This window comes from Siniperca chuatsi, linkage group LG1 (assembly GCF_020085105.1).
Source record: "Siniperca chuatsi isolate FFG_IHB_CAS linkage group LG1, ASM2008510v1, whole genome shotgun sequence".
In the NCBI taxonomy this organism is placed as follows: Eukaryota; Metazoa; Chordata; class Actinopteri; order Centrarchiformes; family Sinipercidae; genus Siniperca; species Siniperca chuatsi.
In genome coordinates, this window is record NC_058042.1 from 20,368,630 (window position 1) to 20,387,500 (window position 18,871).

Consider the following 18,871-nt stretch of genomic DNA (forward strand, 5'->3'; position numbering starts at 1 on the left):
CATACAGGCACATCACAGTGTTAACAAGATTACACTTGGCCCTGCTGAAAACAGATGGGGCCATGGATGTTTCTGGCATTCTGTAGAGGATTGATGATTATTAAAAAGATGTATGTCAAAGGTAAGACACACACAGCTGGGACACACAGGTGAGGCCAACCCAAGCAGGTGAGAGAGACGTAAACAGACTTGAGAGTGGACAAGTGGTGGTTGGAATGTGACAGGAGAGCTTGGAGTCACAGATGCAGATCTGGTATCTCTTTTTAAAAAATGCTCCTCTAATGCATATCACACATAATAACCTAAATGCATAATAGTTTGACTGGGCTCATAGTACTGAGGCTACAAGCAGACATCTGCAACCTGAACATATTAGCACCAGCAAGTCAAAGAGTTCACCTTTAATGACATTCAGTGAATGCAGAAAAAAAATGCACACCTGCCTTTGGTGTTGCATCACTGCTGGCGGCAGCTTACTGCATGCCTTACTGCATTTCAGCAATGTTTTTGATTTGTTAATCAGAGAGCCAGAACCACAAACAAATTAAAAGTTTGTGGATTTGATTATGGGAATTGATATGTGTGATGAAATTGGACTGATAATTGATTTTTGTTAAAGATATAGAGTCAAATCAATAAAGAAAACTTGTGCCACTTTTGAACATTTTTAACACTCCACTCTAACTCAACTGGTTGAATGGGTTGAAGCGGTGGCAAAACGTAACATGAAGAGATTGGTGGCCTAAAGTGGACATTTTTCCTTGTTCATCTGCTTTGTCTGCCATGTAAGCCACAAATGTATACACAGAGTCACAGTATGATTGCTGTTTGGTGAAAGGATGTATTGGTTTTGTTAAAATGGTTTGACAATAATTGTAGATACAAATTTCAAGAAGGTTGTAGTTGCAGAAAATATGTGGCAAAAAAACTCTGAATTGCAAACAAATGCAAAGCAGTCATTCACTTCTTGGTTCTTACCATGGGGGCTGCTACATCAAAGCCCTCCCTGTGTATCACGTCTTGAAGTGACTTCAGCAATGCAGCGTAGGACTCAAGAATGGTACTGAAAAGAGCACAGGACAGAGTGGGCATAGTAGAGGAGACAACCAGAAAGAAAACACAAAAGGGTTACTTAGGATGTGTAAACTTTAATTGAAACCATTTTGATAAAACTGGGCCAAGCCTATCACCACAGTAGCTTAATCCTCTATGACTGCAGCATGTTCCTCCTGACTGTGCTTTTCTGGAGCCACTGAAGCAGACAGATGATCCATATCAAGAGATCCAATTAATTTATTTGGTTGATTAAATTACAACATGACTGGTTCTCTGTCAGCTCCCTCAGGATCTGATTGTGCAGAGACAGACAGACAGACAGACAGATAGATGAGATGTGCATATGCACAAACATGCACACAACAAAGATGATAAGTGAGAAGGAGGGGGGAATTAATGGGCTGATATCTAAAATTAACAGGGAACAGCATTTTGGTGTTTAATCAGGGGTAAGATGTGCACCACTGACAAAGTGCATACAGTACCATCGGAGCAACATCTTGCAACATTCAAGGGATGGGTTACTGCTGAGCCCACCAGGGGCCTATAGGGATGGCCAATAGGAATGTTAACCCCATCTTTTTACACAGGTCCCCCCACTTAAAAACACTTCACCATTGTAATGACCACTCTGTAGTGAGTCACAGTGGGCTGCTATGTCAGTTGTCAATTTGACCTGCAGGCTACAAAAGCTGATAAACATAGATTGGTCACACGCCAATGGCCCTGCATAAAGAACAGTAATACACACTTGTGTTGATTACACTTGTGCCAAGTATATCCATGTACTCTATTTCAGTTATTCAGCCCAACAATGGTGCCTCATGACCCCGCTGGGGCTAATGATAGAGCTGGTTTGGTGAAAGAGGGACACCTACCCTCCTTGGACTCTCTGCCCATGCCCCTGCTCTGAGGTAGGGGGCTGGGATGGTTTGACATGCAGATAAGCAGAAGGTTGCCTCTGGTTGGCAGCAATTGTGTAAGACGGCATTGTGTTTTAGCTACCCCTACTGAGCACCCCTCATTCAGGTACCAAAAAGGTCTAGGTGCTTAGCTACAGGGGCTAGTACGTCGGCTAATTAGGATCATACAGGGGGAAGCTTCTTTATCTCAGTGTTCCTCTTTCAGCGAGGGAAGAAAGAAGGAGAGAAGGGGGATGCTTGGTCTTAAACAACAGGATCTGTATCACCTAGAGAGCAATTTGTGCCAATTATGCCTTCAAGTGAAACGGAGCAATTTAACAGCTAGGGTATCAACATGGGGCTGTGGACACGTGCAAGGGGGAGTAGCCTGCTTAGGAGTTTGTGTGGTACATGTGCGTGTGTAATGTGCTGAGTGTCTGTGTGCATGTATGTTTGTGTGTTAGTATTGGGGCGGGGCTGGGGGCACAATGGTGCGGTGCAGGTGTAGTGTTTTGCTGTCCAAATGTCTGTAAGATCTATAACCCATTCAGACGCCACAACAGTACCACCGTGTCACTATGACTCACTAGACTGCCGCACAACGCTGCAAACATCAATAGAGAAAATATTTTATTATAATATTTATATAATATTAATGGGAATTATTAAGTTCTGAACTGATAAACCTAAGTTTAGCACAATACCGAATACTGTCCACATCATGGTCCACACTTAAAATGTATATTTTAAACTGAATATCCACAACAACGTGTTGGCATGGGTGCTCTATTAAACAGTCTCTGTTTGCTGAAAATAAGGAAGAGGGATTCTATAAAGCCTCCTCTACATCCTCTGTGCTCCAGATTGCTGTATTTACCCAGTGTGTGTGAGTGTGCCTTCGTGTGCCCTTGTGTGTTCAGCAGCACTCTCTGAGTAAAGAGCCTGCGTGACCTCTGAACCCTAAGTACACTCAACGCAGGAGAAATCAAACAGACGCTGAGCAAACAAGACCCTTATTTGAATAGACATACACAACCTTTTCAAGAGGCTGAATGTCTTAGGCCAATGGCAAGCTACTCAGAATAGAGGATGAACCTGATATGTATCAGCTGTTTAAAGGGTAAAAAAAATAGAGTTTTTAAAATATTTTTTTTTAAAACACTGTTTTTGTTGAAATTGGAAATTTCATTTAAATATTATGAAAACCATGGCTGCATTAGCTTTCATCTATAATGAATAATATTTTCTCATATTTTTAAGCAATTCGATGAATCTCAGTAACTATTTATAACAAAACTAAGAAAGTGTAATGTTTTTCTGCAGCTAGAGGTAATAAATGCATACAGTTTATTAGAGCTGAAACAATTAATTGATGGATTTGCTGATAAACAAAATTAATCAGCAATTATTTTCATAATCGTCATTTTTCGAGTAAAAATGTCACACATGAACTGGTTCCAGCTTCTGAAATGGGGGGATTTCCTGTTTTTTTTCCTGTTTTATATCATAGTAAGTTGAATGTGTTTGCTGTGGACTGTTCGTCGCACAAAACAAGACATCTGATATGTTAACTTGGGCTCTTGTTTCTCCTGTGGTGGGCATTTTAATTTTTTATTTCTGACATTTATTTCATTATAGACAAAACAATTAGATTAACTGACAATGAAATCAACTGTTAGTTGCAGCCCTACAGTTTATTAAATTCTTAAAAAAGCAAAGGGCTTTATGTGATCCTAGGGAGAGCTCAATCTAGAGTTTCTTCCTCTCAGGCTAACTTTTCTCTAATGCACACGCTGGTTGTAGGGCTTATACAGTATGTGCTCTTTAAATTACGTAGGTCTGTCTGCATTGTTGGTTTACCTGTGTTCTGTGAATGATGCCATGTTTGCTTACCTGTGTTCTGTGGTTGATGTCTTATTTGTGTAACTGTGTTTTGTGGATGATGTCATTTTTGTGTGCCTGTGTTCTGCAGATGGTGTCTCATTGGTTTCCATGCGTTCTGTGGATGATGTCTTGTCGTTTTACCTGTGTGTGGGTGATGACTGGGTGGGATGTTCTGGGAGGTAGAAGCGGTGGCACTTGGCTGCCTGGCGAATTTCTGGCTCCATCGTCTTGGAGACGTCATAGTAGTGCCCGAACCGGGATGAGGATGCCAGGGCACTCTGAGGACGTCAACATGTCAAACTCATATTAAAGCATATGAACACTTAATACCTTTAATTGAAGAGCATTTAAATGTATTTTCAATCATCCCTGTCTGACACTACTGCTTGCTTTGAATGCCTCACAACAAATTATGTGCATTTAACTATTTCAGATAAGAATAAAGCAATTCATAAAGAAAAATAATCTTATTTGTCTTTGTAATATGTTAAATGAGTGTGCTTCACAATACTATGGTAATGCAATTGCATTGTTTATGGGTCATTCCTCAACATTCCTACAGCAGAGAAGTTAAATAACCACTACGACCACACTCTTAATCATTTCTTCACATAAATGTCCACTTCTGGCTGTGAAAGCAAACATGTCAGGGACGCAGGGGAAGGCGGATGTTTTCCTGGAGCTGAAAGAGAGAGTTTTAGCTCTTCTCTCTCAGTAAAACCAGGGATTCCATTGTTAGAGGGGCCCTTAATCTACTTCTAATCTGGATTAGGGCTCCTGGTGTGTCCCTCTCCTAGCGGGACGAGGGGGTCAGCAGGGCAGGGGGGTCAGGGGCTCATCTTCTCTTTGTGAGCCAGGCAACCCGCTTAGCGTTCCATCCCCGCCCTGATGGTCTCACCTTTGATCTGATGTCTTCATCAGGAGAGCGACACAGTGGGCTATGGCAGGAGAGGTGTGTGTAAGGGGAAAGTAAGCGTTGACTCTGGGGGTGAATTTGGGATGCAAATCCTCTGGTGGGGCTTACTAGTGGTTTGTAAAGACGATTTTACAGGGAAAGGGGGAGAGGTGAGGAAAGGACACAGATATAAAGAAGTTTCCAGGGAGAGAGAAAGAGGGAGAGGATCCCCAGGGAAACACTGTGTGCTGTTAATCCACATAGCGATATGGATTATAGACAGAAGGGGGGAGACTGCAGAGAAGTAGAAGGGGAGGGTCAACTCTCCTCAAAGCGGAAGAAAGAGTGTAGGGCTGCCGACCCTAGCAGGGGGAAAGGCCGGGATTTGGGGGAAGACAGAGGCGCAGGTCTGAGTCATAGGGTTGAGCGAGCAGACATGTCAATGCACAGACTGCAAAGTACTCTTGTTTCCCAGGCTAAGCAGGGGTGCAGGCGTGTGTGTATGTGTGTATATGTGAGTTGGGGACCAGTGAAAAGCCTACCTATTGCCAGCTAAGTGTGAGTAATCTGGTCCAGCTCTGAAAGGAGAGGCTGAGGCCTCATTCACTCCACAAAGGAGTTTAGAAGCTCATGGATTTAGCGGTGGAGACAATTGCCAAACCACTAAGACCAGAGAGGCAGTGCTGTTCTTTCTCATACCATCTTTAACAGAGACACATGTTGGACTTTTAATTAAAGTAGCATAATCACAAAGTTACCTATATTCTACTGCATATTCTAGTCCAAATATGCTGCAATCATTATAATAACAGACAATATAAACTGTCATGCGATTACCTGTACTTTTGGAAGATTCTGATAGCGCCAGGCAATCTTCATAGCATCCAAGCTGTCCTGTGGTTCACAAGACAGCTTGGGCTGCTCCACTGGTTTGTGGATAGCAACATCGTCCAAGATGGGAGCTGGGAGTTCCTGCACAAAATGATACAATGAATACAGTAAGTTAAAATATGTTGATTGTGAATAGTCAAATAGACATTTTAACTATCCTTATTGCTGTGTAATATCATGCAACCGTTGCACGTTACAAATACGGTCAGTACCGTAGTAGTCTTATCCATCAGTGCATAATGGACATGCACTTAAGTGCCAGCTTTCAACAATAACCAGATTTTTTAAATGTTACGTAAATGAAAAGCAAACCTAGTTTCTTTAATTGTGCTGAAGCAATTAAGAAAAGATTCTTGTAGCGTTGTGTCCTTGTATCAAACACAAATAGATCTAAAGTTTGACTAAAACTGGAACTGAAATAAGTCAAGCTTTGTCAATTAGAAAACACTGTGAGCTCTCTCATAAGAGAGACTGTTCTTTCACTGTGCAACCAGTAAAAGAAATTTCCAAACAAATCTTGCTAGCCTTGGATTCAAAAACATTGTAGGGGTGGGAGGGAAATCTGACTGATTAGCTGATGCAAGTAAAGGTGGGTTTTTAAGTGTCAACGTTATTGCAATAATTTCCAGCTTTAACCTTTCCTTTCTTCCAATAAGCTGGTTTCTTGTATGCATGTTAACGTAATGCATAAAGTAAAACCTTCGCATCTGAAGATTAGCATACTGTGAATGTAGCTATGAAAATACTAAGTGATGTGATATATCCCCATTGGGAGTCCTCCTCTCTTAATAAGCCTTTGATATGTAAAGAGAGGGTGAGGCTGTGACCCCTCCCACTATCAATCAGTGGGTGAGAGGCCCTCCTCCTGTATGATGGGTGGCAGTCAGCTTCTGGGGCTACGGTCCTCTTCACAGAGTGATGTATCGGGAAACATTTCAACAATGCCACAACCATGCCACCCTCAACCTCTCAGACACCCCCGCTGACCCTGACACATCTTGGGGAAAGCTGTGCGCCTAAATCATGGCCTAACCAGCCTGAACCAGGCTGAATACTGTACAGCAGGAGCTAATTAATATATTGTGACAAAAAACTACTTTTACAAGTAGGCAGAATATTTCCAACATCTTCTAATGACTAAAAGGTAAATAAAAGTTTTTCAAAACTGTCTTTTTGACAGTACTGCATTTGTACAGGGATGATGTTAAAGTAGACATATTAAGGCCATCTTAGCTTCTTTGTGAATGGTGTGTCAAGACTTGTAGCTGGGAAAAAAAAATCATACTTTGCAGGACAACAAATTTCCTTCCTAAGAGCTTACAGAATAGACGGCACCTCCTCTCATACCTGAAAGATGTCATCTGGGTTATCTTGAGCCGCCGCCACGAAAAGTTCATGTCGACACACCACTCCTTCTGCCAGGAAGTACTTTAAGATCATACGAGAGTAGCTATCATATCGGTCCTCCTCTAAAAAAAGAAACAAAAGACAACCGCATTCAGAATTTGAGTGTGAGTGGAAAACTAAAAAAAAACATACACTCAAAAGACTGAAAAAATCATTGAAAATCATTCAATGCCATACTGCCAACATTGTCTGCAAGGCCTAAGGAAATGATTTAGTGATAAAATAGGTACAGCATCTTCCCTATGAAAAATGTATCAACCTCAAGTCTATCATTGGATCTTGTCTCATTCTGACCATTCATTCAGACACCCAGATCCAGCAGTTCATGACCACATCACAGTTGCCGACTGTAATTGATATAAGGACCACATTCGGGCTACCATTTGTAGTGAACAGATGAAGAGGCAATCGACATGGCACAGAAACCTAGGTGTTACTGTGTGACCTGACTATCAAAGTGGAGATGACATCTTCAGCTCTCTTGTTAAGGTCTTAACAGTATTCTTGTCCACTTTCACCTATCATATCCCCAACCAGCAGCGGAGGTGATAGGGAGACACCTGTCTTAAGCATTCACCTGACCCCTCCCCCTGAAAGAAAAGGTACCACTACTGTCAGGAAAACTGACAGTAGGAAGCAGAAGTAGGATAGGATTGTGCCTGTCACCAAAATACTTCCTGACATCTGGTTCACTTGAATCTCTCTGCTTTTAGTGTGAATTCTGATGGCAATGGCATCCTTTCATTATCATGTTTCTAGTGTCATTCACATCAGGTGTATTTATTATCATAGAAGTAGGTTATAAGGCATATACAAGGGGGTGAAGGGGGTAATTCTTAGCTTGATGTGATGACATTACAGTCTCACTTAGAGGAATATCTCAAGCATTAAATGGACTGGCAAGTGATTCTAAACATCAAACATACTTTCTCAAAGGTAGCCTGTCTCAGTGCACACAAAACAGCCATCCGACCATTCCACACCCCAAACCCACAAAAAAAGTCTGCATCATCACCGTGAACCCCCCCGAGCAGGGCACATAACTCCACCCAGCATGCTACTGCTGCTTCCTTTCGCAATCATCATTTTGTAAAGATTTCATAGGCCTCTCCACACAATGACAAACAGTGGGCACAAGGACAAAGGCAGCAGTGACAGTTAAAGGTAATGGGTACACAGCTGACAGCTTGGGAATGACATCCTGACGTGTCATCCTCAAACATCCGGAGAATTCCCCCCTCCCATGTTCCCGGTCTATGTCCTCACCTACGGACTTAGGATGGCCCAGGAAATTCCATGGGTCTTCAATTTGTTGTCGGTGGGGCTCCCTGTTCTCTTATTGATGGGTTTCTAGGTCAGCAGGCCTTTGTGGCTTTCAGCAGGCCCCACAAAGACTCCCAGATGGGCCCTCTCAAGATGGGGCCTATTGTGGCTGTGTTTCTATGGGAGCCTTACAAATGGAACCTCCAGGAGTCATTAGGCTGTTAAGGCAGGGGGTAAGGGAGGGGTGGGAGGTGGCGGGGTATACGAGCAACAGGGGGTGGGGGACGGTCATATCTTTAAGGTAGATCAGTCACTCTGGACAGTCATGGGATGATTTTTTCTTCTTCCTTATTTTTTTTGCTTATTCTGACTAAGGTTTGGTAAAGGGGGGAAACGCCTCAGCTTAATTTGCCTTCAAATGAGGGAGTGGGAGTTCCACAGTCCTGAATCATATCTGCAAAAGCTGCAGGGGGAGGAGAGAAAATATCTAGGTCAGAGTGTTATCCCCCTTGTATGAATCTTTGGTCTATGATGTATTATTATTTCTACTGAGCAGCTCAAATTAATTAAGGCCATATGGCAGGTAAACAAAATACAATGTGTCAAGATGATCAATCTCAAAAATCATTACACCATGTGTCTGACACTGAGCTCAAGTCCTTTTTCATTAAGTGTCTTGCTTTTCTAAACATTTTATTGTATTCTGCATTGTGTGTATAGCACTTTTAATGTCTTCAGTTGTTTTTTATTGTGTTCATGTTTTCATGCTGCAAGAAGAATTTCCTCTTGTGGGACAATAAGGATCTGAACTGAACGTTACTAATTGTCATGCAACCTAATATAACCTACCTTTATAGAAGTGTATGTAATTGTGATAAAGTAACTTCAGTGTTGATGTCTTTTCATTGCATGTTGCTATACATTCTCACTGCATCTCCTGTAGTTATACTTAAGCATAAATATGTTTTTTTTCCAACTATTAGGCCAGCATAGTTTGTCAGAGTAATAATTATGATGAACTATTTCAAAATATTTGTTTAGTCTTCTACATAAATTTTAAAACTATGCTCAAAACTAAGATAATTCTTATTCAACATGCACTTCAAAGCTTTGAAATATTTAAACATGTAAAACAAGGCCACATTCAATAGTAATTATTATGGGTACATTAAATAAAAACACATTCACTTAAACTAATGGAATGAAACCATACATGGTCAACATAATAAGAGCTGGGAAGCTTTGTTCCTTCTCTTACAAAAACACAGGAGATGAGAGATCTTCAGACAGCAGCCATACTGGGCTGATCCCCCTCTGGTTGACAAATCAGGACAGACAGCTCAAGACACTTCAAAGGCAGACAACGACCAGTCTGATAATTTTATATCTGTGTCTCACAAACAGGCCATCACGGCTAAAGGGGCAGACTGTAGGAGACGACTGCCTGAAACAAACACAAACAAACACACACTCCAAACTTCCCCCATCCCCCCCACCCACACAACAAAACAGACAGCACAGTGTGCACACACACATACCGCTCTTTCAGAGACAAACACAAGAGAGCTCACACACGCATTTCACCTTTACTGTGTCTCTCATTACCAGATGAAACCAACCGTACATTGATTCACAAAATGGAAGGGAAGAACGCATTAGTGTATAATCACTGACTCCTGCATCGATTGGGGGGGTGAATTAAAGGGCAAAGCAATATCATCAGTTGGTATAGGCCTTTGCTACACACAAATTACAGCTTCAAGGGGAAACAAGACTACCTTAACCTTACTGTCTACCAGTGCATATATCCTAGCCTATGATGAATGATAATAACAATAATAATACAGTGGAAGACATTTATGTCCCTAGAAAACCCACTTGCTTTGAATGTACTCCCGAAAACTTCTGTAACACATCTGCAGATGAGCATATCAATTAAGGATCACAGTGGAAGTGTTAACACCTGGGATTCTAACTAGAGACCTTCAGGTTATTAGTCTATTTGCCATTCTGCTAGACAGTGGCATGCTAACCATAAAGAGCCTGAGAACAGACAGACAGTATCATTAGCTGTGGCATGCTTAAAAGTCTTACTGAATTCAGTTATGGGAATACATTAGCTTTTTGGCTATACATGAATATATGAATAGTATGCTTAAGCTACATTTCAGCAATAGGTTAATACAGTGTCATTTAAAATCTATACAACTTCTTGATTGAAAGAGTTACAAAGAGTTGCCAAAAAGCTGAATGCTATAATGCTAAAGAAAATAGTAGCATATGTGTGTCTTCCAGGCTTAATGTATTTAATATTACATATGACGTATCTTTCTGAACACCAATGCACCGACGTCAAACAAAACTTCTACACTTCTGTTGTAACAGTAGTTGATTACTTGCAACTCCAATCAGAGCAAATAAAAGGACATTGCTCCCTGGCGCATTTATAAAAAGCTATAACTTAAGACTTACGACGTCTGATAACAATTTAACAAATGACCAGCAAAATTACTCACCAGTAGATATAGTTATACTATCTACTAATATGCTATTAAGTATCTAAAGAAATGTGTTATTGAACTTCCTGGGAAATAGCCCATCAGCAGGGACTTCATGCTGCATTAGTGAGGGTAACATAAAGGTCGAACCAATAAAGTCATCAAAAAAAGTTTTAACAATCCTGCCTTTTAGGCTGTTCTGTCCAATCACAATAGCTTTCTCTCCATAACTGATAGCTGATTGGTCTGAACTTGAGATTGATTCATCACTGACTTATGTTCTGTCCAAATAGCCTGTTTCAACAGGAAATACATCACATTAAGCAAGCAATCACTCCTTTTAGATGGGCCTTTTAAACAGTGTTCAGTTTGACAAGTTAGAAGCTCACCTATGAGAAGTACTGTTCCAACTGCTAACCCACCACCTGTTTGTGAAGACAAAAAACAATAATATCAGCTTTTTATTTATATCAGTCACATATTACAGACAGTGTCTTACTCTGAATCAATGTGAACCACTTGAAGCCTCCCTTTGGCCAACTGCTGCTTCCTTTACTCTCTCTTACAGTCTCCACAGCGGTGTATTCCTCATTATAAGAAAATACGCTTTTTTCACAGAAGGCATTTTGACTTGTCATAGTAGGAAAGGCACATGTTACTAATAACAGTAATGATGGCTCCGTTCTATTCAAGTGTCCCAGTAAACCATGACAGTGTGACAATGAGCAAAATAGCGCTAGGACCCTGAAACTGAAGTGGCTAAATGGAATTCAGCCATCATTAATTTTATTATTTAGACCTGTGCTTTTCCTACTATGATATGTCAAAATGTGTTCTGTGATATCTAGATATCTGAAAAGACGTCTCACATATTTTGTTTTCACACTGGTTATGGCAAGAGTTTCATTAACCCAGTTAAAAATCTAAGACCACTGGTAAGCTAAGAGCATTTCAGGTCAGTCCTTAATGATTCAACAACAAAGAACATTGTTTTTTATTTCATTTAACCCACACAAAGTTAGAGGGTTAGACCTTGCTCCTGCATGCCAGTGCAGGAGAGTAAATGGCTGGTAATCTTTAACTAATGAGGTCTTAATAGGTTTAGGCTGAGAGAACAAGAACATGTATATATCACATTTATGTTACAGAGAATAAGCATGAAATAGAGCACTCGTACAAAATGCTTTACCTATCAAATAAACGAGAAACATGACACATTTCTGTCAGAACTCCTAACATATCAATTATAGACAAAAACTTGCATCAGAAGAAAGTAGTGGCCCTTGTGAGACACAGGGACACATATAAAAGCAATATATTTTATGAGCATCTCTGGGCTTACAACTACCCATTTAAGGGGAAAAAAGGCCTCATTTTAAAGATTTCCAATGTGTTCTCTCCTGAAGAACCTTCGTTGTTTTTTTTCATTATAATGGTTTAGGCACAACTGAAAAGTGATATTCCTCATAAAATATATGCAGACACCACATTAACAGTACACTGCTGCATTTACACAAACTCCTGATAATCAGACTCAGACCCCGACAATCAGTTTTTTTTCAGTTCCCAGTTTCTTCATCCCTGTGCTCATGACATAATAAGTTGCCGAGTTATGATACACAACTTTTGCTGTCTAATTTTATGTTATGAATCATCATAATGATATTGAAACATGGCATGCCAATTTTATTAAGAAATTTGGTTTTTGAAATGACAGCATTTACTTGAAAATGCATTGAGATTAAACAGGGATATCAAAGTTTTTTGGACTGGTCCTTGGTGACTTAAATCAGACCGAGTTGAGAATGCTACATTTCTGGCATCAGTTTGATGAGAAAAATCTCTAGAGACACATCTTCAAACAAATACCTTTCCGTGAGCCACGGACAATTCAATATCAAATTAACGTTATAGTAAGTGAAGGGGTTCAGACAAAATGTGCCTGAAATCTGTCCATAATGCTAACATTAACTTTCACACTTTCAGTACAGTTTGTCTTGTCCTGACAGTGACACACCTCCCTATTCTGTGTTAATGCATATATTTCCCCTTTGAGAAATTAATTACACTAATATTTTGTAACGTTACATTGAGAAACACTGTTAGCCTGTGTAGCTAGCCCTAACGTTCAATTTCAACAGCAGACTGACCGAGCAGATAGTCGAGTGACGTGACACCGGTCGAAACTAAGAGTTGTCCATTTTGAACCGAAGGTCTGGTGCCAGGTATGGAGATTAACTTGCTTCTTGTTTTCTTCTGAAAACTCGTAGTATTGAACGGTAAACGTTCAGCCGAGGGTTTACCCACACTGCTCATGGGAGCTGCCATACTGCTTGTAACGTCTGTTAATGTTTTGGATCGTATTGTCCAATCAAAGAAGACTTTGGTAGCGCTCGACCAATAAGGGCAGCGATTGTTACGGGGCCGCGTGTCGAAGCTGTCAAAAAAGGAAGTTCAATTTGTTATAAGTGCATTGTCGGAGCATTGAATCACACAGTCGGTAGGTGAGTAAAGCTCGGTTGAAGTCATTTTTTATTTTTATTTTTTGTAATCCTGTTTACATGAACGTGGGTTTATGTGTTCTTGGCAATGGCCAGCAGCTATTCCATGCCTAAAAAGAGTCAACTAACGACTCGCGTTGTGCCGCTATGAACTTGTTGGTTCATTGCTTAACATTACAGAACCCGAATATTGTTTTACAGAATCAGCTCCTTCGTTTACAATCACAGCCCATCTCTTGTTAAGCAATCAGTAGAACTAACTATAATTACTTACTGTTCGTTAATGATATAGTTGAACAAACTGCTATTCTAGGGGTGATAATATAGGGTAGGCCTATATCACGCCACGATACCATCCTTATCGTAGATGGAAATGAGAACATATGGGGAAATGATGTTAATTAAGCTTCAGTCGTACGCTACATTGTTTCAGTGCATAATGGATTGCTTTTTATAAAACTGATTGAAACTGTTTGTGACAAGGAGCATAGAATCTGAAAGTTTTGGTTTTAATACACAATAAATGTACGTAAAGCAGCCATAACTGCCAGAAAGTGGACTATTTTAGAGGTTGGCCTTTATGATCGACAGTATATGAAAATGTATTTTATTTAACATAGCAAACTACTACAATTTAAACACTTCTTTAAATTCCAAGTGTTAAAAATAAAATAGAAAGGCTTGTTGCCAGTGCAATAATGACACATGGCAAAATAGTATATAGTGATGTTTGCTGCTATCTATAGTGCAGCCAGAAAGTATTCACAGCGCTTTACTTTTTCCACCTTTTGTTATGTTAGCTTTATTCCAAAATGGATTAAAGTAATTATTTATCTCAGTTCTACAAAACAATACCGCATATTGACAACGTGAAAGTAGTTTGTTTGAAATCTTTGCTAAATAATTAAATTTGTTTTTTTTTTTTTAAAAAAAAAGAGGGGAAAAATAAAAATCACATGTACATAAGTATTCACAGCCTTTGCTCAATACTTTGAAGCACCTTTGGCACCAATTACAGCCTCAAGTCTTTGAGTATGATGCTACATGCTTGGCACACCTATTTTTTTGGGCAGTTTCTCCCATTTTTCTTTGTAGGACCTCTCAAGTTCCATCAGGTTGGATGGGGAGCGTCGGTGTACAGCCATTTTCACATCTCTCCAGAGATGTTCAGTCGGGTTCAAGTCTGGGCTCTGGCTGGGCCACTCGAGGACATTCACAGAGTTGTCCCGTAGCCACTCCTTTGTTATCTTGGCTGTAACCTTAGGTTCGTCGTCCTGTTGGAAGATGACTCTTCGCTCCAGAGCGCTCTGGAGCAGGTTATCAAGGATGTCTCTGTACCTTGCTGCATTCATCTTTCTCTCGAGTCTGACTAGTCTCCCAGTCCCTGCTGCTGAAGAACATCCCCACAGCATGATGCTACCTCCACTATCACCCTTCACTGTAGGGATGGAAACGGCCAGGTGATGAGCGGTGCCTGGTTTCCTCCAGATGTGATGCTTGCCATTCAGACCAAAGCATTCAATCTTTGTTTCATCAGACCAGAGAATTGTTTCTCATGGTCTGAGAGTCCTTCAGGTGCCTTTTGGCAAACTCCAGGCGGGCTGTCATGTGCCTTTTACTGATGAGTGGCTTCCGTCTGGCCCCTCCACCATACAGGCCTGACTGGTGGAGTGCTGCAGAGATTGTTGTTCTTCTGGAAGGTTCTCCTCTCCTCTCTCCACAGAGAAACACCAGAGCTCTGTCAGAGTGACCTTCGGGTTCTTGGTCACCTCCCTGACTAAGGCCCTTCTCCCCCGATCACTCAGTTTGGCCGGGCGACCAGCTCTAGGAAGAATCCTGGTGGATCCAAACTTCTTCCATTTATGGATGATGGAGGCCACGGTGCTCATTGGGACCTTCAATGCTGCAGAAACTTTTCTGTACCCTTCCCCAGATCTGTGCCTTGATACAATCCTGTCTCAGAGGTCTACAAACAATTCCTTGGACTTTATGGCTTGGTTTGTGCTCTGACATGCACTGTGGGACCTTATATAGACAGGTGTGTGCCTTTCCAAATCATGTCCAATCAACTGAATTTACCACAGGTGGACTCCAATCAAGTTGTAGAAACATCTCAAGGATGATCAGTGGAAACAGGATGCACCTGAGCCCAATTTTGAGTGTCATGGCAAAAGCTGTGAATACTTATGTACATGTGATTTTTATTTTTTGGATTTTTAAAAAAATAAATTTGCAAAGATTTCAAACAAACTTCTTTCACATTGTCATTATGGGGTATTGTTTGTAGATTTTTGAGGAAAATAATGAATTTAATCTATTTTGGAATAAGGCTGTAACATAACAAAATGTGGAAAAAGTTAAGCACTGTGAATACTTTCTGGATGCACTGTATCTATCTAGAGAGAGAGAGAGAGATGCATTGATCATTTATACCACCTCTATTTTATTCTATTCACTGTTAAGACATGGCCTTTGTAGAAACAGAATAAATGAATCTGTCAGTCTATTAACTTACATCCTTAGGTCATAGTAGGTCTAATGTAATGTAAGATAATGTAAGAAATAGGTCATCAATTGCATCATATTACAGAGTAGTCATTTTAAGCTGACAGTGAATGTGGATCCCTGTGCGTCACTTCCCCAATCACATTCAGTTTGGAGGGCTCAGCAGGTGTAAAGGTGAGGGGAAGAACGCTCAGAGCACTGCAAGCATACAGAAGGAAGCCACTGCAGCTCAAGAATAGCTGTGGATAGACGTGGTGATCACTATGCTTAAAGTTGATAACGCCAACACAGACTATTCCTGCTTATTCCTGTTCTACACCAATTCAGCTGAGTTTAACCTGATGATAAACTGCATCTTCATTTTAAATTGAAATACAGTCATATTACTGGTAATACCTTTTTTTTCCTGAAATACAGTAGTAAACTGGAGCATTTGAGATCCAGTTGTTGTCTTCTTGGAATGGAAAATAAGGAAAAAATATATCACCTATAACATCTTGAGGAATTTTTTATTTTAAACACACAACAAAAATATTGTAGATTTAAACTTTGTAATTACTGCAACCTTTTTAACATTCTATATAATCTTTGACTCAGAGTGGTCCAGAATACACTCTTATATCTAGAATGTGTTATTTAAAATATCAAATTAGCATTCAAATATGAGCCTATTTTAAAACACAAAATCAGGTATTGCAACAGTAGAATCTGTTTAAAATAATTGAGCACATTGTGACTGCCCTTCTATATGCGGAAGTCTCCAACATTAACAAAAACTAAAATACTTTGAACTCATACATGAGTTTGTAATAGAGGTTCAGCACTAAAATGTGGAATGTAATGCAGCACTCTGCTCAGCAGCTAATAGACGTTTTTCACGGGAGACATTTTGACACGTCACAGTAAGAAAAGCACAGGTGTAAACCAGGAAATGAATGATGGATAAATTCCATTAAGATGCTTTGGTTACAGGGTCCTGGTGTTGTGCATGCTGGCCGACTCTGACACTTTCATGGGACACTTGAATAGAATGGAGCCATTGTTAATGTTATTAGTAACGCCTGTGCTTCTCCTACTATATATATGACAAGTCAAAATCTCTGCTGTGAGAAAGATCTGTTGACGATGGAAACCGCTTTTACATATCTCAAGAACTCTGAATGTTCTGTCAGATAGACAAACCGCTGGCAGGGGAAAGGCAGTTTCTTTTGTACTGCATAATGTCCACTATTAATACTGGATGACTGATGAGTGATCAGTGTAATCCTTAAGACAGCTGAAAAAAAGCTTTGTCTGGCAGAGAGAGGCCAGAGGCAGCGCAATATCACAGGATACTGTAAGGCTCTGGAGGAAGCAATAGCCCAACTGCTCACTTTACAAATGCTCTCAGCAGAGGCAGTCCTGCTGTTTTGACAGCACTCTTGAGATTTATATGTGCTGACAGTAGACCAAGGGAATATATCATGACTGACAACACTGGGCATTGTGGAAAGCCTATATGAGACAAATAAGATGCACTGACTGACCTGCATCTCAGAAGGAGGAGAGCCTGCTTCAGCAGTGCAACGTGCAGGATGTAGCAGTACATTGCTGTGAAAACTTTGTCCACATCCTCTGCACAGTGCCAGTCACCTGATTTGCAATTCTCTTAAATCCCAATTTAACCCTTGGGCTCTGTAGCACAATTCAGTTTGTGGTAGTGTAAACACAGCAGCCTAATTGTACAAAAATAACATAATTTTCACTCTTTTCAATGTGTCATCTGTGCATGTGTGTGTTTTTCTGCAGTGTTTTTGTCAGTTTTATCAGTCTCTGTATCTGATTGAGCTGTATAATGGCAGCAGTCATAACATGCCAGACCTTTCCTGGTCACACTGTTTTGGTTTCTTCAGTCTAATTTTGTCTACTGCGAGAAGCAGTAGACTTCTTGTGTCCGGGGGATGCAAGATTATCATCAACATGCACCATATTTGTTTTGTTAGCATTGAAAGTAAAGTAATATTCTAAGGGCATAAGTACAATAAGCATAGGATGGGTTTTGTACACAGCTAGTTTTGTCTAAGGATTGAACTTTTTCCAATTATTCAACATCCCATATTTTGACTAGCTTTATTTTGATTTCCTGAGATTTTTTTTGCACACATTGCATTAAATACAGCCATATTTAGCTCGACCTATAGGATAGGAAAAAAATAGACAATGAAAAAATACATAAAACATGCTCATTTAGAATGAAAGGAAATCACATTCTTAAAAATCATAAGCTTGCTTTTAGGTTGAGGTGTCTGTCATTAGCTAGTGTTAAAATATATCAGGCTTTGTCATGAGCTGGTGAGTGCAAAACACAAACTCCTTTGTGAATCTGATACAACACCAGATAAGATCTCTCAATTCTCTCAGCACCAGGCCAGCACCACGCATTCGCTTGTGGTCAATACAATAAGGCTTAGTGGCTGATTTTTCCATTCTATGTAATTGGCTGGGGACTCTGTCAACCCACACTTCCTTTCAATTCATAGCAGTTGTATTCATATCACTTGGCTATTATTTGCTCTGGCTGACCCATTGATTGTAGGTTTAAACCCTCAGCTCCTCAAATAGTAACCTTGCTCAGCTGTTTCACGGCTGTGTTGCCGTTAGCAACAATGAAAAGAGCAATATGGAGATCAGTTGCTTCAATTAAGCCTCTGATAGAAGGCAGATCTAGAAAAGATGGGGGCTAGACATAGACCTCTTTGACTGGGACTTTTACATCTGTCACTCTCCATCCAGCCAGGTGTCTAAATCAGCAGGATTATCTCTGATTGGACTGATAGTTGAAACAGACCCCCCTGGTTGACAAAACTCCTCCTTTTTTATAGCTCACATTAACATCAAATCAAGCTCTGCGCAACAGGACTAAAGCCTCACCCTCCTCTGCCTTCTGCTGCCCAGAGGAAGACATCAGAGGTGGGGTTCGTCCCCTCTCCGGTGATGCCTGCTCCTCCAGACTCCCTTCCATCTGGGATCCTCAGGGAGAAGAAGAATATCTGACAAGGGGCTTGTAAGCCTCTTAGCCCCCCAGTTGCC

At 40.5% G+C, this 18,871-nt stretch overlaps 2 protein-coding genes across 6 annotated transcripts in view; one reads left to right on the forward strand and one right to left on the reverse strand.

Moving 5' to 3' along the window:
* elp4 (elongator acetyltransferase complex subunit 4) overlaps positions 1 to 13,160 on the reverse strand; it is an 85,097-nt gene extending 71,937 nt beyond the window's left edge. Inside the window, exons 1-6 of one of the 4 annotated variants that reach the window (XM_044209421.1) lie at positions 12,947 to 13,159; positions 11,186 to 11,221; positions 6,976 to 7,097; positions 5,575 to 5,709; positions 3,984 to 4,120; positions 979 to 1,063 (exon numbers count right to left, since the gene is read on the reverse strand). In XM_044209421.1, the coding sequence (XP_044065356.1) occupies positions 979 to 1,063; positions 3,984 to 4,120; positions 5,575 to 5,709; positions 6,976 to 7,097; positions 11,186 to 11,221; positions 12,947 to 13,124 (693 nt within the window). In that variant the 5' untranslated portion in view covers positions 13,125 to 13,159. Of the gene's footprint in view, positions 1 to 978; positions 1,064 to 3,983; positions 4,121 to 5,574; positions 5,710 to 6,975; positions 7,098 to 11,185; positions 11,222 to 12,946 lie in introns of all 4 variants that reach the window. The other 3 variants (XM_044209442.1, XM_044209415.1, XM_044209432.1) reach the window with 3 other exon arrangements.
* Positions 13,161 to 13,191: 31 nt separating this feature from the next.
* immp1l (inner mitochondrial membrane peptidase subunit 1) overlaps positions 13,192 to 18,871 on the forward strand; it is a 17,078-nt gene continuing 11,398 nt past the window's right edge. The window contains exon 1 of one of the 2 annotated variants that reach the window (XM_044209466.1): positions 13,192 to 13,300. The gene's annotated coding sequence lies outside the window, so the exon portion shown is untranslated. The remainder of the gene's footprint in view (positions 13,301 to 18,871) is intronic. The other variant, XM_044209475.1, reaches the window with a different exon arrangement.